This window comes from Primulina huaijiensis, chromosome 8, assembly GCF_012295235.1.
Source record: "Primulina huaijiensis isolate GDHJ02 chromosome 8, ASM1229523v2, whole genome shotgun sequence".
Classification (NCBI taxonomy): Eukaryota; Viridiplantae; Streptophyta; class Magnoliopsida; order Lamiales; family Gesneriaceae; genus Primulina; species Primulina huaijiensis.
In genome coordinates this window covers 3,088,493-3,107,097 of record NC_133313.1, presented here as the reverse complement: position 1 = coordinate 3,107,097, position 18,605 = coordinate 3,088,493, and the positions used below count along the sequence as shown (strand labels likewise).

At 34.7% G+C, this 18,605-nt stretch overlaps 2 protein-coding genes and 1 long non-coding RNA gene across 8 annotated transcripts; 1 reads left to right on the top strand and 2 right to left on the bottom strand.

Moving 5' to 3' along the window:
• Positions 1-183: 183 nt before the first annotated feature.
• Positions 184-2,050, top strand: LOC140982469 (uncharacterized). 4 transcript variants are annotated; one of them, XR_012176282.1, is made up of 5 exons: positions 184-454; positions 548-705; positions 788-811; positions 1,018-1,064; positions 1,786-2,050. It is a non-coding gene; the product is annotated as an uncharacterized lncRNA (long non-coding RNA). The 4 variants fall into 4 exon arrangements; XR_012176280.1 differs by having other exon boundaries at positions 188-454; positions 548-650; XR_012176281.1 differs by lacking the exon at positions 1,018-1,064 and having other exon boundaries at positions 189-454.
• A 4,251-nt stretch (positions 2,051-6,301) lies between these two features.
• LOC140983146 (spermidine synthase 1-like) lies at positions 6,302-9,942 on the bottom strand. Its single transcript, XM_073450068.1, has 9 exons — positions 9,648-9,942; positions 8,532-8,608; positions 8,296-8,418; positions 7,696-7,800; positions 7,386-7,458; positions 7,204-7,275; positions 6,928-7,123; positions 6,586-6,715; positions 6,302-6,493 (listed from the first exon to the last, which is right to left on the bottom strand). Exons 1-9 carry the CDS (start codon positions 9,838-9,840, stop codon positions 6,428-6,430), a joined length of 1,035 nt encoding a protein of 344 aa, XP_073306169.1. The 5' UTR covers positions 9,841-9,942; the 3' UTR covers positions 6,302-6,427.
• Positions 9,943-13,201: 3,259 nt separating this feature from the next.
• On the bottom strand, positions 13,202-15,219 carry LOC140982303 (dehydrodolichyl diphosphate synthase CPT3-like). 3 transcript variants are annotated; one of them, XM_073448773.1, is made up of 2 exons: positions 15,027-15,219; positions 13,202-14,275 (listed from the first exon to the last, which is right to left on the bottom strand). In XM_073448773.1, exon 2 carries the CDS (start codon positions 14,229-14,231, stop codon positions 13,359-13,361), a length of 873 nt encoding a protein of 290 aa, XP_073304874.1. In that variant the 5' UTR covers positions 14,232-14,275; positions 15,027-15,219; the 3' UTR covers positions 13,202-13,358. The 3 variants fall into 3 exon arrangements, with proteins under 3 accessions (XP_073304874.1, XP_073304873.1, XP_073304875.1); XM_073448772.1 differs by having other exon boundaries at positions 15,087-15,219; XM_073448774.1 differs by lacking the exon at positions 15,027-15,219 and adding an exon at positions 14,465-15,020.
• Positions 15,220-18,605: the final 3,386 nt, after the last annotated feature.

Genomic DNA, 18,605 nt, shown 5'->3' with positions numbered 1-18,605 from the left:
GCCAAATAATTTCAATAAGTGTGTTAAAAATATGTATTTTAAAATATCGTTAACGGAGAATTTAACGATATATAATACATATAGAGTTTAAATAACACACGAGAGCAAAATAAATACAAACCGGGATTATTCAGCATGTGTTACTATTTTTTTTAGTAACTAAATATACATATACATACACACAACTTATCTTATGAGAGAGAGAAGAGGAAGAAGCCAATTTCCCAAACACATTCCCGTAACCCATTTCCATTTTCGTCACTTTCAGCACCTTCATATTGAAGAAGCCATAACTTTCCCGTCCGGCGTCAAATCTCGAACGGTTTGAGGGGTTTTCTTCCTTACTTCAGTAGCTTCATTTTGAACCATGAATCGCTACTTTTGGTGCTCGTTTCAGCCCCAATCGAACCCTGTTTCGGGACTGCTCCTGTTCGAGTTTCTTGTTCGATTCTAGGTGAGCTATTGCTTGGTTTTTCTTGGTTCTTTGGAGTATATTGAGCAAGGATTTGAAGCTTAAATCTTACCTTGCTGTTCCTGCATTTTCCAGCTAGTTTTCAGTTCGGTTTTTGGTCGTGAATAGTGTTTTCCGACGTCTTTTCCGGCGAGTAGCAACACTGGACCGCTAGCGACTAGTTTATACTTCGATCTTGGTAATTTTGGATCCAATTCCAGATTTTTCGGTGCATAAGTAGGCTGCCCCGAAGTGTAATTTTACTCGCTTCGATTTAATTTCGCTTTGTCGATTTTAATGCATTATATTGACGTATATATCGGGTTTATATTGTAGGTTCGATCGTTGGAGAGCTTTGAGGTATAAATCGAAGAGTTTGTGAGTTAGTATCGAGTTAATCGTGTGATTAATTTGGAGAATTACGGTTATTTAGTTGAAATTTCAGAATTATTGAAATTGATTTGGGAATTAAGTTTTGATAATTAAAAATCAATAAGTTGGATTAATTTAGTTTTATTGGTGAATTGTGAATTATTCGACCTATTTTTTTTTTTTATCATTGTTAGGTCGAAGAGATCAAAGTTGAGCTTGTTGTCGTTATCAATCGGTATAGGTATGTTACAGCTCTGTAACATACGACGGTAAAACATAGATTATGTTTAATTGTCATTCTGTGTTACATGGATCGTGTTTATGACTTGTTGACTGTTGTAAATTGTTAAATGATTTCGTTGTGATCTATGTTTATTATTATGACATATAATTGGCATTTAGCATTGGGCATACAGTTATGACATTCATGTTGAGCCCTATCGTTCTTGTTAGCCCATTGTTGATATCCGTTGTTATCTGGCACTGTTGTTTATCTCGAGATCATTGTGTGGCTGATAGGCCTATACACATGAGATCGTAGATATGATTGGACAATCTCGTGGTTAGTGCAGCCTTTTGAGGTGAGCGCTGGGATTGTGTCATCTAGTTGTTCTGTTGTGCCATCCTGTTATACCGTATTAGCTGTATGGAGGCCGAGTCAGGGGTGTTATTCAGCACAGCTTGGCATACCTCGCATACTTGGCAGGGCGGTTTAGCTGTATGACGATGTAGCTCCCATGTGTTGTTGCTCGAGCATTATTCCAGTTGTTATCGTACCGTTTGTTGGCTCCTGTTATCCCGATTATTCGTTGAGCCTTTCATGCATTGCATATTACATTTTATTATATGATTATGCATGATTTATGATTATTGTTGTTATTGTTGAACTGTTTCATACCAGAATCCTAACCTCAGTTGTTTACTGGGGGGGCTGCTGTGGTTGCTATTGAGCACCATGGTAGATCTCCCGAGTCGTTTTGCAGCATCAGGCCGAGGTTCCGCCAGTGGAGCTCGGGATTGAGGTTGGATTGCTTGGTGTTGTCAGTGGAGTTTCCCAGTTAGTCTATATGTATGTCTTGAGTTTGTTTCAGTCTGGTATTGTCGTTTATTTGCCGGGGAGATGCCCCGTGTATCTGTAGTGATATTTGGTTGTTTTTGTGATGTTCTGAGTCGACCCTATGATTCTTATGATCTGGTGAGTATGTGGTAAGTTTTAATTTCTGTTTAGTCCTGGCCAGTGCGGCTATAGGTTGTTGACTTCGGTTTTTGTTTTATGACTCTAGTTGGAGTATATTTTGATATAAAATGCTGCTTGAGTTTTTCGGGATGTCCTGCTTGCAGGGAGGTCATGCCAAAATTTTTCTAGGCCCTGAGGTCCGTTTTAAAGTATTTTTAAACCATTTCCGCTGTAGTATTAAATCAAACCATTATTGTTTGATCATTAATTGTCGTTAGAGTAAATGGGCCTCACATTGTATATAAAATGTTACTTATGCAAAAGAATGGTCCATATTTAAAACAGTAAACAAAAATAATGGGACGGAAGAATGCAAAACCAAACCAATGCATGAGTTTTACTTAAATTCATTGCCCTTTGGAATTCTGTATATGACAGTTACTTAGGAATTGGACGGTCCCAACTATTAAGAGAAATATGTATTACATACACTTGATACAGTTATGCAGTAAACGTTTCTTTACATAATTAAAACAATAATTTATGCTACTTTATTGCGTGGAATTGAATAAGAGTTGTCTGTTCATGTAAACACTGCTACATATAAATAGCAAGTACAAGTTGGAACCAATTACAGCATGTCATTCGAAGCATTGCAAACATCCAATTTAACCAACAGCTTTGCACACAGCCAAGAAACTCAAATGGATACACCCCACACTGTCATGATTAAAGATCTTAAGGAAAATACGATCGGATGTCATCATCGAAGCTCTCATTCTTTGACAAGGCTATGAAACCCAAACAAATAAAAGTTCCATCAGAATCAGGAAGTCGATACTCATTGACAAACATGTATTTATATCTTATTCTGACCAAGCATTGTAAATATCGTCACCTATATAAAAATATGAGCGTCTTCACATTTTTTTTTATATCGCTTCACTGAACTGAATTCAACATCAGCTTCATATATGTTTGTAATAACCGTAAGTTTGCCTTTATGTGTGACGTTATCCGTTGTTTTCTATATATTTGTAGGAGACTATGATTTACGCACTTATGTTCTCGAATATGATCTTGCAATTTAAGACCTTGTTGCACACCAATAAAACCTACTTGATTTGTAATCCATTGGTGAAGAAAATAAACTCCAACTATGTTAATGCCTAAGCTTCGAACTTACTATCCAAACAAAGTATATAATTCAAGCTATGAGACCAATGATGCCAATGGATATCAAATTCAAGAGATTTAATGAAATCACTCCTAAGCTTAACGCAAATGAAGACCAACGTAAGATTCATCTTCGACAATTATTTCAAAATATTTTCAATATAATGCTTCATTAACTTTGAACAGAGCTAAAGGCCTCGAAGGCGAAGGAAATTTAGGTGGAGATCTCTTGGATGGTGCAAGTCGTCTCTCTCCTTCTCCCAAGTTAGTAACTAAGACGTGGATTGTCTCATCCAACGACTTCATTCTTTCGCGAAGCTCTGCATTATCATACGCATACATGCGCACCTCGTCTCGTGCCTCCTCCATGCCTACTTTCATATCAGCATCTGTTCTATTATCACTTGGAGTATCACGTTGTGTCATTGCCTATGAATAATAACCAGAAGCCTGCGTCCTTGGTCCATATACTTTCTCCTTATTTACATCCCTACTAACATTGAAATAGTACCGATCAATATCGGAGTCACTGAGAAGGGTGGATAGTGAGCCACTAGAACCAGACGTAGATGATGTTGGATAAATGGAAAACAGTGAATGAAAGGAAGTGAGAGTTGTCCCACATTGGAAACGTGCCAAGAACCGCTCGGCGCAGTGAGGTGAGGTGAGGTCAGGTCTCTTGACCGTGTTAATATTTTTGGACAAATTTTATTTGGAAAATAATTTTTTATTTTCGAAAAAAAAACTACACCCATTCGAAAATAGTGTGTCCCTTAGCATATCACAGAAACGTTCGGTTCGGACCAAACAGTGCGTCAGTCAACGTTTGGATCAAACAGCTCGTCCGTTCTGTCCATAAGACTGCATTTGATCCAGTGTGTCCTTTGGCCTTTCACAGAAGGTTGCGTTTGTATCTAGAAGGTTGTGCTCCTTCTATGCAACCTAGAGCACTGTTATACGGAAAATTTTGTCTTGCAGATAAAAGATTTATCCTTACCTCGATTTACTACTTCATGTTGTTGTATATTATTCCAGTGTCAAATATCCAGAATAATCACAATCGCAAGACGAAATCTTTGTTATTCTAGATATGTCGACCACATCATTCACTCTCATGCCTACTGCCCATGCTGCTCCCGCTCACGGCGAAAAGCCTCCTAAGTTTTCTGGTGCTGACTTCAAGCGTTGGCAGCAGAAAATGTTATTCTATCTTACCACGTTGAGCATGTATCGATTCCTTACAGAGGCCCTTTCTGTCATCTCTGAAGGCGATACAGACTCGCAACGAATGACTGCTGTTGATGCATGGAACCACAGTGACTTCCTTTGCCGCAACTATATTCTGAACGGACTTGACGACATGCTCTATAGTGTTTACTGCTCTGTCAAGACAGCCACGGAGTTGTGGGACTCGTTGGAGAAAAAGTACGAGATAGAAGATGCAAGAGTCAAGAAGTTTGTTGTTGGTAGATTTCTGTACTTCAAAATGGTGGACATCAAATATGTAATAAGCCAGGAACAAGATATTCAAATTATTATTCATGACTTATTAACAGATGAGATGGAAATTAATGAATCATTCCAAGTAGCAGCTATTATTTAGAAACCACCATCAATGTAGAAATATGGAGGATTTATAATCAAATATAAATGCAAGTTGTTAAGAAGATGATGGAACAAAAAAAAAAGAGATGGATGCAAGGAAGTTCAAATGATCATTCACTAATCAGGAATTAAAAATATTCAATATACCAATGTAATCGCTAACAAATAAACAATACAATAAATAATCTTCTTAACACGAGCGTTGTTTATTTATTAATTTTTCCATTGTTTGTCAATCAAATGCAAATAAGTATATATAATACCTTTTAAAGTGAATAAAATCGTATGGTTAACTAAGGTAATCAACGTCTCGCCTCTCATTCAAATTGTGCGAACATATGTCAAAATTTTTTAATATTTTAAATTGATCTACCGAACCAATATCATGGCTAAAGCCCGAGTGTCAATCACTGTGGCTCTGCTACTAGACAGAAGTTTGAATAGGCCCATTGAAGGGAAATTGCTGGAGGAAATAACAGAAACGAATGCCCGGGTGTCAATTACGGTGGCTCCGCTACTAGACAGAAGTTTGAATAGACCCATTGAAGGGAAATTGCTGGAGGAAATAACAAAAACGATAGGTGTCTCTAGACTTGCAGATGAAAACGATGTGCGTGTGAAAAACTGAGCCGTGATGAGTGCAAGAAATAGCACATGAAGTAACTTATATAGAGAAGAACATCAACATCAACATCAACTGACTATGTGTTCTCACATTGAAGCAAAACATATATAGTTTCAAATTTTTATTATATTACTTTATTAAGAAATTTATTTTCTACAATTCTTATTTTGCAATCTCACATTTAATCTATTTCCTAATAGGAGTCATTAATTTCAATAGCAATATTTTCAAGTTTAAAATTTTGAAACAAAAGTTAAGATGACAAATGGGAAAAAGCAGATCAGATAATTTATATTATAGATTGGAAAAAGTCCACCGCATATATGAAAGCCACCAGAGGAAATGTCTTGGACCAGATATTGACACAGTTTTAAAAGACAAATGGGAAAAAACACACCAGATAATCCATATTCAATTGGAAAAAAACTATCAGGTAGCTCAAAGCCCACCAGATAAAATGTCTTAGATGATAATAATTAATTAGGGCAACTAATAATTCAATTGGGAAAAAAACCTATTACATAGCTCAAAGCTCACCGTATAAACGTATTGGATAATAATTAATGAGAGCAATTAATAAGGACATCAAAGTTAATTCACAATTAAAATGACATATTTTAATTAAAATGACATATTTTAATGTAAAATATATTGAATAATATTTTACATTAAAATTCTAATGGATTTTTTTTATTACAGATATAAAATTTGCAGCAAAGCCACAATTAACCAAACCTAAGAAAATGAGTTAAGAAGTCCATAATGATTGCCATTTTCCATAATTTGCAGCAAAGCCACAATTAACCAAACCTAAGACTAAGTTAAGCATCTTCGGCCACGCTTTGTTCAAGTGTCACATCAATTTTAAAATAGGATTGATATAAAATCACCACACTGCCCCCAAATGATTGCCATTTTCCCTTCAAATAAAATGACTGCTTGAAGGGACAGATATATGGTTTACTTTATCAAGAACTAAGCAACAACATAATGCCTACGCTTCTATTTTGCTCCATAAAACTCAATTCGCTTTCGCATCAATCACCTTCCGGGCGAATGAGGGTAAACAGAAAGCTGCAGAATGGATCTGAGTAGGAGAAAGAACAAATTAATTCACTGGCGAAAAAATGGAGAATGTATGAAGTTGAAAGGGAAAGCAATTATGTGCGTAACATGTACCTCGGAGTTGTAGAATTTTAAGGGTCCATATGTTTTGACATGACTAATATCTGCATCAATTGGATTGATAGGTTTCTTGAAATCAACCGAGGGACCTTCAGTCGCGCAAAGCATGAATCCCATAACACCACTGAAACGAAATTCACCGAAAATATGCAGAATGGTTAGTCTGACGCACAAGCAAACAGATGCTCACCAAAACAAAAGTTGCTTATAACGATACTAAGAATTTGATTTGAGATTATAGTTCTCGAAAGAGTAGAGATACATCAGTAAGCACGTAAAAGAGAGGAAGAAACAAGCCACAACTTTATGTGACTTCAAAGCAAAGAGAGAATATGCCTTGGGTATGTTGGAACTGTTGTCCAAGCGTAATTGACAGAGCCTTCGAAAATTTGGCGACAGTTGGCAACAATATCTTCAATAATGTGCATGTGAAGCCATATGCTTTCAGCTTGAGTACATACCACTCCTCCTGCGCGAAGAGCCTTTGCCACTGATGCAAAGAAAGGCTTTTCAAACAGCTCTTTAGCAGGGCCTGAGTGTGAAGTAAAAAGTTAATTGATCGAATGAAACATTTTAAATACGTGAGAACATTTTTCCTGAAGATTTACATACCTATTGGGTCTGAAGAATCCACTATGATCGCATCATAAGTTCCTTCTGGCACAGCCTTGAGAAATGCAACTCCTGCAAAGATTGAAGCAAACACAATGATGTCATAATTCAATATCGAGAGGAGATGCAGAAAATAAATGGAGGGTAAGGCAAAAGTGAATGGAAGTCATAGTTGACTGTACCGTCTCCAATGTGCAGGTTCACACGGGGATCATCAAAGCCAACAGCCACATTTGGGAAAAATTGTCTAGATACCTGGGATATGTCGATTGATTATCTTACTAGCCCGATAACTATGTTCTAACTTCCGAACCTTGTTAACAAGAAATCGGGCAAGGACATATAGAGTAAAATGCATATCATAGGCAGAATTTGCAAAATAAAATACACTTACCCATGTACTTCGTATCTGATAACAGAGAGAACTAAAAATCCAAACATTAAATGTATATATAACAGACCTAAGGAAGTGAAAACAAATGAATAACTTACATCAACTACCATCTTATCAATCTCACAGATGTCAATCTTCTCAACAGAGGAATGACGAGACACTTCTCGCAAGACACCGCCATCTCCTCCTCCAATTACAAGAACCTAAAACAGAGCAGTTCGGACCATGAATAATTGATCACAGTGAGATACAAAATGATTTTTCCTCATTAGAATTAACCCATTAGAAATATGAACTTAAGTCAAGCAATTTGAATTGTCATGGAAGATTGGACAAATAAAAAACATTTATTGCCCAATATGCTAGTATAATTTCTTGGCCGCCCACAGACACTTGGAGACAAATATTTTCTTCAAAATTATTTTTTTATGTCATGTTTAGCACAGATGTGAAGTTCTACCCAAGTAAGACACTTTCATTGCTGCAATTCAAAATGCACAGATCTTTGCCTAAACTTCAAAGATTGACAACCACTGAGAAATTTAGATACTTCAACAGGAGATCATATAATTACCATTATGCTCACTCTTTAATGTCCTGTTTTTAATTTTCTGTTGGGTTGGGAATTGGTAGGATTAGCTCTTTCTGGAAATGTTTCCTGCTATATTTAGAATTTAAAACTTAGTAGAAGCAAATACCTTTTTTGGATTTGGTATTGAGCAAAGTGGAAGATGGGCAATCATTTCTTGATAAGCACACTCATCCCTCTCTGTGAGTTGAATTACACCATCCAAGACAAGAACTTTTCCATAAGTGGATGACTGCAAAAAAACAACCAAGGTTCATGCATCAACTGACACTGATGAAATAAATCGAACTAAGTATAAAATCAAACCAATGCTATGTGTTTTTGACTCCACAGAGCATCACATACCTGAAAAACCAACACATTCTGGTAGTCAGACTTTCCCTGGAATAATATTTTTTCTACCTTTAAAGAATGTGCTTCTCCTGCTTGAATTCCAACAGAGTACTCAATTGAGAATCAGAATTAGGGAAAAGCACACAATTTCTGAGCTGAACAAGCCAAGAAAAAGAAATCAATATTGTGCAAAACAATGAATATACGTGTTTGAACTCAGAAGCATTCATTTTCATACTCCCCAACTTACAAATTTACTTCTCATTTCCATTATTGTTGAAAGGTAAATGCTACATTCCGGACATTCAAAAGAATTCATCATTAACTCAATGAGTGGGAAAAATGAAATTGTAAGGTATGTGATAAATTCAGGACAGAGTAGCGGGGAGGAGAAATGGGACTGACACTGAGAGAATGTATATACTTTAAACTTAACGTTGCAAGTAACTATTGCTGACAACAGGCAAAGAGTTAGGCAGGAGCCATAACAGTAAAAAAAAAGTGATCGAATTAATCTATCCAAGTGTAGAGAAGGGAGAGAAATCAGAAAGTACAATGTTCGAATGCATGCCTAAATCCACATTCTATGCATGATTTCATCAACTAATATCAAAACCTCCGGTTCCAAGACCGTCCAAAAACTCGAATTTCACATTTTAAAATCACTTTCCATCAATAAGCAAGTTCCACTCCATTTTCCTAAAATGAAAAACTCTGTTTCATTCCGACTTTTCTCGATCCATCACCTCGAACTGGAGATACAGGCGCATTTTATATTGAAAAGGAACGAAGTAAATCACAATACATAAAGATACGATATACAGAGAAAAGGGAAAAAAATGAGGAAAGTGAAACTTGTGTATCCCCATATGACAGAATAACTTTTCAGTTCGGTGAATCCCGTGGCTTCTCTCGTTTCATACACCCCAAGCACAGAACTTCCGCAGATATACAATCTAACTACTGAGCAGTGGCATGAAATTATATAATTTGCATAAACATGTACATGAAATTCAAGTAATCTTACAAACCGACTCACCCCTCGACAATATAAATAAAGAAACAAAGAAAGATCCACACAAATAAACAAGTTCCTTTCAGGAAAACAGTATTTCACAGAAAACTTGCCAGGCCACATTGGGCTAATCTCGGAGAACCATCCGGGAATGACAGCTGAGATGCACTCAGGCAACTCCTCCAGTGCGCCGCCGCCGCCGCCGTTGTTGACTTCCATCGCGGCACAGCCGTTAGCTTCCTGGTTCTCTTCCTCGCGCGGCCTCTTCAGCGGCAAATCAGTCGCAGATTGAACCCCTTCTGGCATGAGCGCCTAGAGATGTATGTATATGGGTTAGGTTACGCTCTCTCTATCTGCGAGTAGATTGACAACACCAAACAACCCCTTATATACGCAGCTCAACATGTGAATTGCCTTTGCGAATTGAAACTGTGAAATTCCCCATCGGTCATCACTTTTTATTATTATATTATTTTACAAAAACTTTTAAGAGAAAAAATGAAAAAAAAAAATTAACTCGATTTAAATTATATACAACTAAAATTATTATTTTTTATTATAAATATACATAAAATATAATTTAATTAGACAATATTATTGATTTTATAATCCTAGAAAAATATTTACTAGTTAATGATCAATACTAGCTCCTTTGTCACATCAATTTACTAATTTTCGGATATTCTTCTCATACACTTATTTTTGTTTTTTTTTTTTATTTAAAATATCCAAGTGGAGACTTTTTTCTTTTAAAAAAATCTAACAAATGTAGAAGCAAAAAGATGGACAATAAATTGAAATATTATTAATAGAAAATGAGTCCGATATTTTAGTCGAATAATGAGATTGTTACAATTGAGTTTCAAATTTGATATTTCCTATCAAAATTAGATTTTAATGCCTAATGATTTATTTGTTTAACACACGTGATAATAGTTTGGTTGTTATAATTTTGGGCAATAAGTAATTATATGGGCACAAAAACTCTTGTGAGATGGTCTCACGGATCAATTTCGTGGGTCGAATATTTTATTTAGGTCATCCATGAAAAATTATTATTTTTTATGCTAAGAGTATTATTTTTTATTATGAATATCCGTAGAATTGATCCGTCTCAGAGATAAAAATTCATCAAACACTCTAAGATTTAGAGAGCAATGATGAAAATAATGATTGCATCGTTATTAATTTCAGATATAACGTGTAAAGTAGGTAGGGATTGGGAAAAGCATATTCTTTTGACCAACGTGGCCCCGTTAATTTAATTTAAAATTGAATGGTGGCGGCTTTTGATTAGTTTCCTTGGCATGGGCTTTTCGGTCGGTCATCAAATAAATTTATTATTTTGTTATTTTTATATTATTTATCACAAAAATTACTGTAAAATTTTCTCATAAATCAGTTTTGTAAGATAAATATTTTATTTGTGTCATATTCATTATGTATTTAAGAATACTTTTGCCTCATAGTTATAACAATACTTATTTGTAGTTTTAGAATTCATACTGTGGTTTATTTTATTGATAAAAAAATTTAATTGCATATCACAATTTATAATTTTTTTTATTTGATAAAATATCATTTGGAATGGATATAAATTTAAGTTACAAGTGATTGTTATATTGAAAAATATGATAAACAAATTTTTTAAATAAATATGACAAATTTTTTAAAAATAATATTTTTTTTTATAACTAATACAAACAGGTGAAGCTTGAAGTTTTCAGGAACATTGCCTTGGGAAAAGAGCTTTGACAGCTTATTGTACATTTTCTGGCGCGCAATAAGCAATAATTTTGACAAATGAAGCTATCATAGAGGTTTAGTGCCATAGTGGTTTACCTGAAGGCAATTGAATGCTTTAGTGAAGTTTTTTTTTTTTAAAAAAAATTAAATATTCATATCATCAAATCGATAAATTTGGAGTTATAATACAAGAAAATCAAGATGAAATATTTTCATCTAATCAATGTAAACTGGAAGAGCTATTAAATACTCTATGAGCAAGAAAGTGTACCACAATATTGACCGAGCGATGCATGTGATTGATCGACACAAAATGATTCACTAGGAACATAGAATTAACTTCAAGAGCCAATACATCCAAAGAACCAGCTTCCATATATGTGTTGAAAATTATACGAACAACCTCTTTGGAGTCTGAATATATATAAATAGAATATACTCCCACCTATAGTCACAGATCCATACCACAACGAATAGCCAATATTTCAGCTGCGAGGACACTACCCGGATTACAGATGATAAGAGCATAGGCACCTCTAGTTACTCCTTGTGAATCTCTAATTATCGATCCAACATTGAATTTATTACGCCTGATATCAAACCCCACATCAACATCTAATCGAAATAAGTTAGGGGTAGGCGGTTTCTATTATTGATCTGCTGAGATTTGTGAAGTACAAGCTGAGATAGCATACTTTAATATAGAATAACGAACTCAATCTAGTAATGCATATACCCAATTCACTCTAAATTTCTCGCTCTTACCATCAGCTTCGTGTTTCCGAATACATGTTTCACGCCAAATCGCCTAACAAAAGATCACAAACAATTCAAATTCCTCATGGTTAAAACTCTTTTGACACATATAAAGCACACTCAAGAAAAGAAGCATAACAATGTGTTTTCAGACAGTATCAAAATGGAGTATTTTTCAAAACATCCTTAATAGCCAAACAGAAAAGGAGACAATAACTAGTTGATGCATAATGGAAACGGCATAGCAAGCATGCCCCATGAGTTGGAATATGATGAGAAAGCAAATTAACCCCAGTCGGAATAAAGTCTTCGGATGCTTTCCACATAAATATACGAACTTTCAGTGGTAATCGAAGTTTCCAAATCATCCTCCACCAAGAGCTAATAGGCTGCCGAGAATTGAATGGTGGGGTATCCCAGCTTCTGGTCTCCATATGGTAGCCGTTTTTAACCGAATATTTACCATTCTTACTCCCAGACCAAAATCGTATATCATCACAGCCATGTCGGTGCAACGAAATATTGAGGATAACATCAATAAAACATTTAAAAAAAGATCCAATAAAACATTTTTATCGAGTATTCCCAAATAAAAAATTTTATCGATATATTATTCTCCAAGATCTATCTCATCAATTAAAAAATTCCAATAGAACGAATCTGGAGAGATATCAAACCTTTAAACAAAGAATCAAATTCGCTATCAGTGCACTATCTTATTATCGACGTTCTATTTTCTAGAAAGAACGATGATTCTAGTTGACTCAATAATTGATATATTGAATGAATTCTTTTGTGTATATTATTATTAATTATTGGAGCATCCAATCCAATATTGGATTTGATTTAAAAAATTATGAATTTATTCGAGGACCCAATGGCTAAAGCAGAAATAAAAAATTATTCTATTTTTAAATGATTTAAATTTAAGTGATTTATTTACACAAAAAATTCATGTGAAATGTCTCACGAGTCAATTTTATGAGACATATATTCTATTTGAGTCACATATAAAAACTTAATTTTTTTAATGACAAAAATATTATTTTTATTATAAATATGGACATAGTTGACCGATATCACGAATTACCTTTTGAGCCCAATAAACAAAGACTTTAAGACCGCGACTAGAGTCCACAACACTGAGCGACTCAGTTGCCCAGAATTAACAACATAATTCGAATATGGCACCAAAATTACAGCTTTAAATACAAGACGTAAACTTCTTAATTTACCAAAACAGTAAATGGTCCGTGTACCAGAGACAAGCACACTCCTTTTATGGACTTCATAGTTGAGAAAGAAACGACGCTCGTGTGATTTCAGTTATGTTCACGTTTCTTTTTCAAATAAGAAAAGTTTCTTTGGAAATCCAAAATTGCTTTCACCAAATGCCGAAATCCAATCTCTGGCCAAAATTCGTGGGGGGAGTATAGAAGGGATGATGCACTTTGCCATAGAAGGAAATTGCTTAAACGGGTCTCGCCAGAAGTACGTATTATGATATCAGGATCTGGTGCAACAGCCATACGCATATGTTTCTCGATATCTTCCACATCGATGAGGGACTTGTTCTTATTTTCTCCGTTACATCTTAGTCCAATTAAGCCATATCCGGCACCACTACTGTCAAGGACTCTGAACTCTTCTGATTTTTCTTCGTATGTTTTTTCAATGGCATGGACTATCTCATCTGTTGACGTATAAGCGATGCAAATTAATAGAACTGATTTTGAATTGTCAGCAGTGGCGTCCATAGCCCTTTTGGCTGCCAACTTGACAGAATTGCTCAATAGTTCAAAATTTCCAATGACATACACCCTCACTCCGTATTCGTTAAGTACACTCTCCCTGTCGATTAGCGAGTCGAGCTTTTCTCGAATCAGCTGCATAGTGGATTGAACTTCTTCAGGACGTCTTTTGAAATTTTCTATGCTAAAAGCATAAACGGTCACATATTTCACATCAAACTCGTAACAATATCTTAGCATATTCATAAGAGCAGAATACCCCTCCTTATGGCCAGCCCCTTCTTCTAAATTTTGCTTCTTCGCGTATCTCCGATTTCCATCCATGATAAATGCAATATGTTTTGGCATAGGACCAACCGAAAGAATTAAAAAGAAACATCTGCGCAGAAAGCTTTTCAAATCTTCAAAGAATTGAGTTGCTAGATTACAAATCTTGCTCTCCATAAACACTTCAAAAAGAAGTGTGACAAATCTTTGATTAAATTAGCCTGATAACATCAAAAAAAATTTATATCATAACACTATCCACGTTGTTCTAAGTTCATAAATAATGATTAGGCCAGTGGAAGAGCAAAGTGGTGGCTGCAGGAGGGGCGGCCCCCCCCTCCTATATGTGTTTTTTTTAATGTGTTTCAAATTTGAAAAGTTTTCTGCTTAAATTCCGCCCCTCTACGAACCATTTCAGGCTCCACCACAGCGGATTAGGTTCCGTCGCACAGGGGTGTGTTCATAGTTCATAATTTGTCAACTAATGCTTTTCACTTTCTATGATCAAAGGAATAAAACCAGCAGGGGAAGATAGCTATCGTTTCCTTTTACCAAGAATCTTGGATTTTTGGAAACAAATTCACTCAAATACATAATTCTTAATTCACAAAAGTTAACCAACTTTTTTTCCTGATAAATTGATTAATCAATGAAATACTCCAGAATAAAAAAAAAATCAAGATTCTCGGCTCCGGCAACCATCTCCAAAATCCAACAAACTCACATGCCAAATCAACCAAGTTAAATTTATAAATCAAGAACAAAAAAAATTAAAGATCTCAAAAGAATAACTTCACCCCAAACTCAAAAATCCAACACATCCATACATCAAATAAAGTAGAACCCATAAAGCAATCAGATCACTTATACTAAGATTTTAAGTGACAATATCTGCATGGATACCACATATACGTAAACGTTGAACCTTTACACAGATTTATCCGGAAAAAATCAAGTGTTTTGCATACTTACATAGGTGGAATCCGGGATGAATTCAGAAAGTGAGAAGGAAGGTAGATGATATATATTTACCTGGGTTTTTCGAGAATAGAGTGGCGAAGAGTGGAAAATTTGACGCGATGGACCAATCAGACAATGTTTTTGTTTTGTTTCTCTTTATTCCTGTCGGTGGCGCCTTGAACGCTGCTTGATGGGAATTTATTCTAATTTGACCGCTTTTTAGTCTTTTCCATCGAAAGATTCCGGCAACAACGTGACACGTGACAGCGCACACATATGTACTATAATTAACGGGACTTAAACGTCACACGTGGAATCTCACCTAATTGTTTTCATTTTTCTAATCAACCTATTTGCAATTTTAAATTATTATATGTTTTAGATATTATATTTTACTTTAGGAAAAAGTTGACTTCACAACTGACATTTCAACAACTAGAAATATTATATGAGCCAGAAAATTTTGTACCGTTGAATTATTTATTTAAAAAAATTTGATTTTTTTTTAATAAATATCTAAATCTAAATTGGTTAGACTGTAGGAGAAGAATTGGACCATGGGCCGATCTGTTTGCATATTCATGGTAATGATAAGCCCAATTAACACTTGGGTCAGTTCGCCCATTCGTGTGCCAACTCTGGATTTGGTTTATTTTGTTTTGTTATACTAGTCAAACGACGCTAATGGATACGTGCGAAATGGAAAAACTCATAGGCCCAGGCCCTCCAGCTCTTCCTTTCTGCCATGATAATCCAGTGCTGAGTTGCTAAATATTTTGATGCTTCGAACTCGATATCTCGTCTTACATATGTTATAATCTATCGACTTCTGCCCGTGATAAATTTTATATTTAGCATTGTGTAAATAGAGTTCATGTTACTCAAATGTCAAATCCAATTATCCAAATTTGATTTGGATACGTGAGACCTATATATTTTTAATTGAATATTTGAATGTAGTGTGATGGTAGTACTTTTATGCTAATATCTCATCAGCTGCTAAATCCAGAGAAAAATTATGTTTTCAGATGACTCGGTTAAGTATATGGATTTAAAATCGTCACTACATATAAAAATATAAGTGATGGATTTCAAATATTAGATTTGAAATTACACAAATAAATAAAATGAATTTGTTCCAATAATTTGAACTTACTTCCTCTCAAATTCTTTCGTCCAAACACAGTCTTATATTTTATTCGAAGATGATAATTATCGCACAAGCATCAACAACTAGTATTATCATAGTTGTTTCTAATCGTCTTCCATTTTATTTATCACAAAAACTCCTGTGAGACGGTCTCATGGGTCAATTTTTTGAAACGGATATTCTATATAGGTCATCCACAAAAAAAGTATTACTTTTTATGTCAAATATATTAATTTTTATTGTAAATATGGACAAGATTGATCCGTCTCACGAATAAATATCTGTGAGACCGTCTTATGAAAGACATTCTTTATTTATTGTATATTTATCGCCTAACCCCGTGATTTATCATGTGGAGAGTTGGAATCACAGTTGGCAAAACGTTATTAAGTCCACACTTCCAATATGTCAAACGTAGAATAATATTAAAATAAATAGCATAAAAACTTTCATGAAACGATTTTATGAGTCAATTTTGTGATATTGATCTTTTATTTGGATCACTCATGAAAAAATTATTTTTCATGTCAAAAATATTACTTTTTATAGTAAACATAGGTAGAGTTTACCCGTCTCATGAAAAAGATAAGTGAGACTGTCTCATAACAGATTTACTCAAATACTATATCGTGGTATGTCAATATATACTATGTTTTTATTTAAATGGTTATTATTAGAGACTTCATCAGAAATTCATAATATTTTAGTAGATTACAATCTTTCATTTCAATTATTATATTTTTATTAAATGATCCTTGATTTATCATGCGAAGAATTGGAGTCGCACATGACAAATTTATATAAAATAAGTGGTGTTCCGTCTGTCTATATTACTATTTTAATTTTATAAACCAGTATTTTAATGATTCGAGCATCTGAGAGGCCTTTAAGACTACATGTTTGGAAATGTGTGAGATTTGTACTATGAAAATTAATAAAACACATATCCATGCTGATTTATATATGATGAATTGAAAATAAATTAAATATTGTTTGATTGAGAATCAGATAATGAAATATTACAATATGACGACAATAAATGAAAAATATAAATAAAATAATTATTTTTAATTATAATTATTATAGAATTTTATTATTTGAACCAAATGTAACATGAGGTAAGGATGTTGAGTCCTATCCACGTAGCTGAAGTTGTCTTGATATTTTCTTATTTTTTTTAATATTTCTAAACACAAATCATTTATACTTGTGAAGTGTAGTCAATTACGTCGTATTTAATGTTTAGGTCTTTTGTGAGAGAGGATTTTCCTATACGACACCTGCAATGTGTTTTTTCTCATATGATGTTATGAAAATTTTAGCATTAGATCGTCACATATGATATCCATTAAATATGAGAGACTCGTCATATGAATAATATCACAAAAATTATTGCGAGACGATTTTACAGGTCAATTTTATGAGACGAATTTTCTGTTCGGACCATCCATGAAAAAATAATATTTTTTATGTCAAAAATAATATTTTTATTGTAAATATGAACAGTATCGACCTGTTTCATAAATAAAAATATGAGAGATCATGTCACAATAAATATACTCAAGTAATAATAGAGAGATAGATCAACTCGATTTATAAGCATGCGTACACCCCCATTCCATGTTGATGTGACCGGGTAAAAATGGGTGCGAAATACGTGGGTAATTTCACCGGGTCGGGTTATATTATTTCAAGAAAGGGTTCTCCCTGGCTCTGGAAGTAAATATCTGCACACTTAAAATAACAGAGATCGTTAGTGGGGCGCCGGATGGTTTTCTGACGTAGCCACTCCGACACTCAAGTCAATATTTCTCAAAGAGAGTGAATATTTCGTTTGCAAGGAGAGATATACAAATATCTCTCAATAAAAAACAAACTTTGATTTTTATAAGATGAGAACCAATGATGATTTTGTTTTCAGTATCTATCTACTACTCATGATGGGATGACTGTTCATACTTCTGTTTTACTGACACTGTTAAGTCTGACAGCCCATGTTTACTTCGATCGAGTTCTGTCACTCTTTCACATTCCAAAAGATCTCCTAATGATGACCAAATCATGTGTCCCATTCCTACAATCTAAGACAGGACATCTATATCGGAATGCCCCGGCTATCCTCTCGGGCTCACAGATGGACTTCGCCCTCGCTACTCCAGGCTTCTGGCTACCAGGGCTCCAATCTCCCGGGATCTCAAATAAGATCAGGCCCTGCTTGACACAGAGCAAGGCGGCTCTGGTCTCCTCGCTTACCCGAGCTCTAAACCGGTGATAACCCGAGAAAATATGGGATATTTCTCAAGGTATCACATGTTATTGCACATCTGGGCCCGATATAATTGCTTGTATGTGACGTATTAAATTATTGTAGTCCGAGCATGTTATCCATTCTACCAATACATGGAAAACATGCTTGGACTACAATAATTTAGGATCTTTGG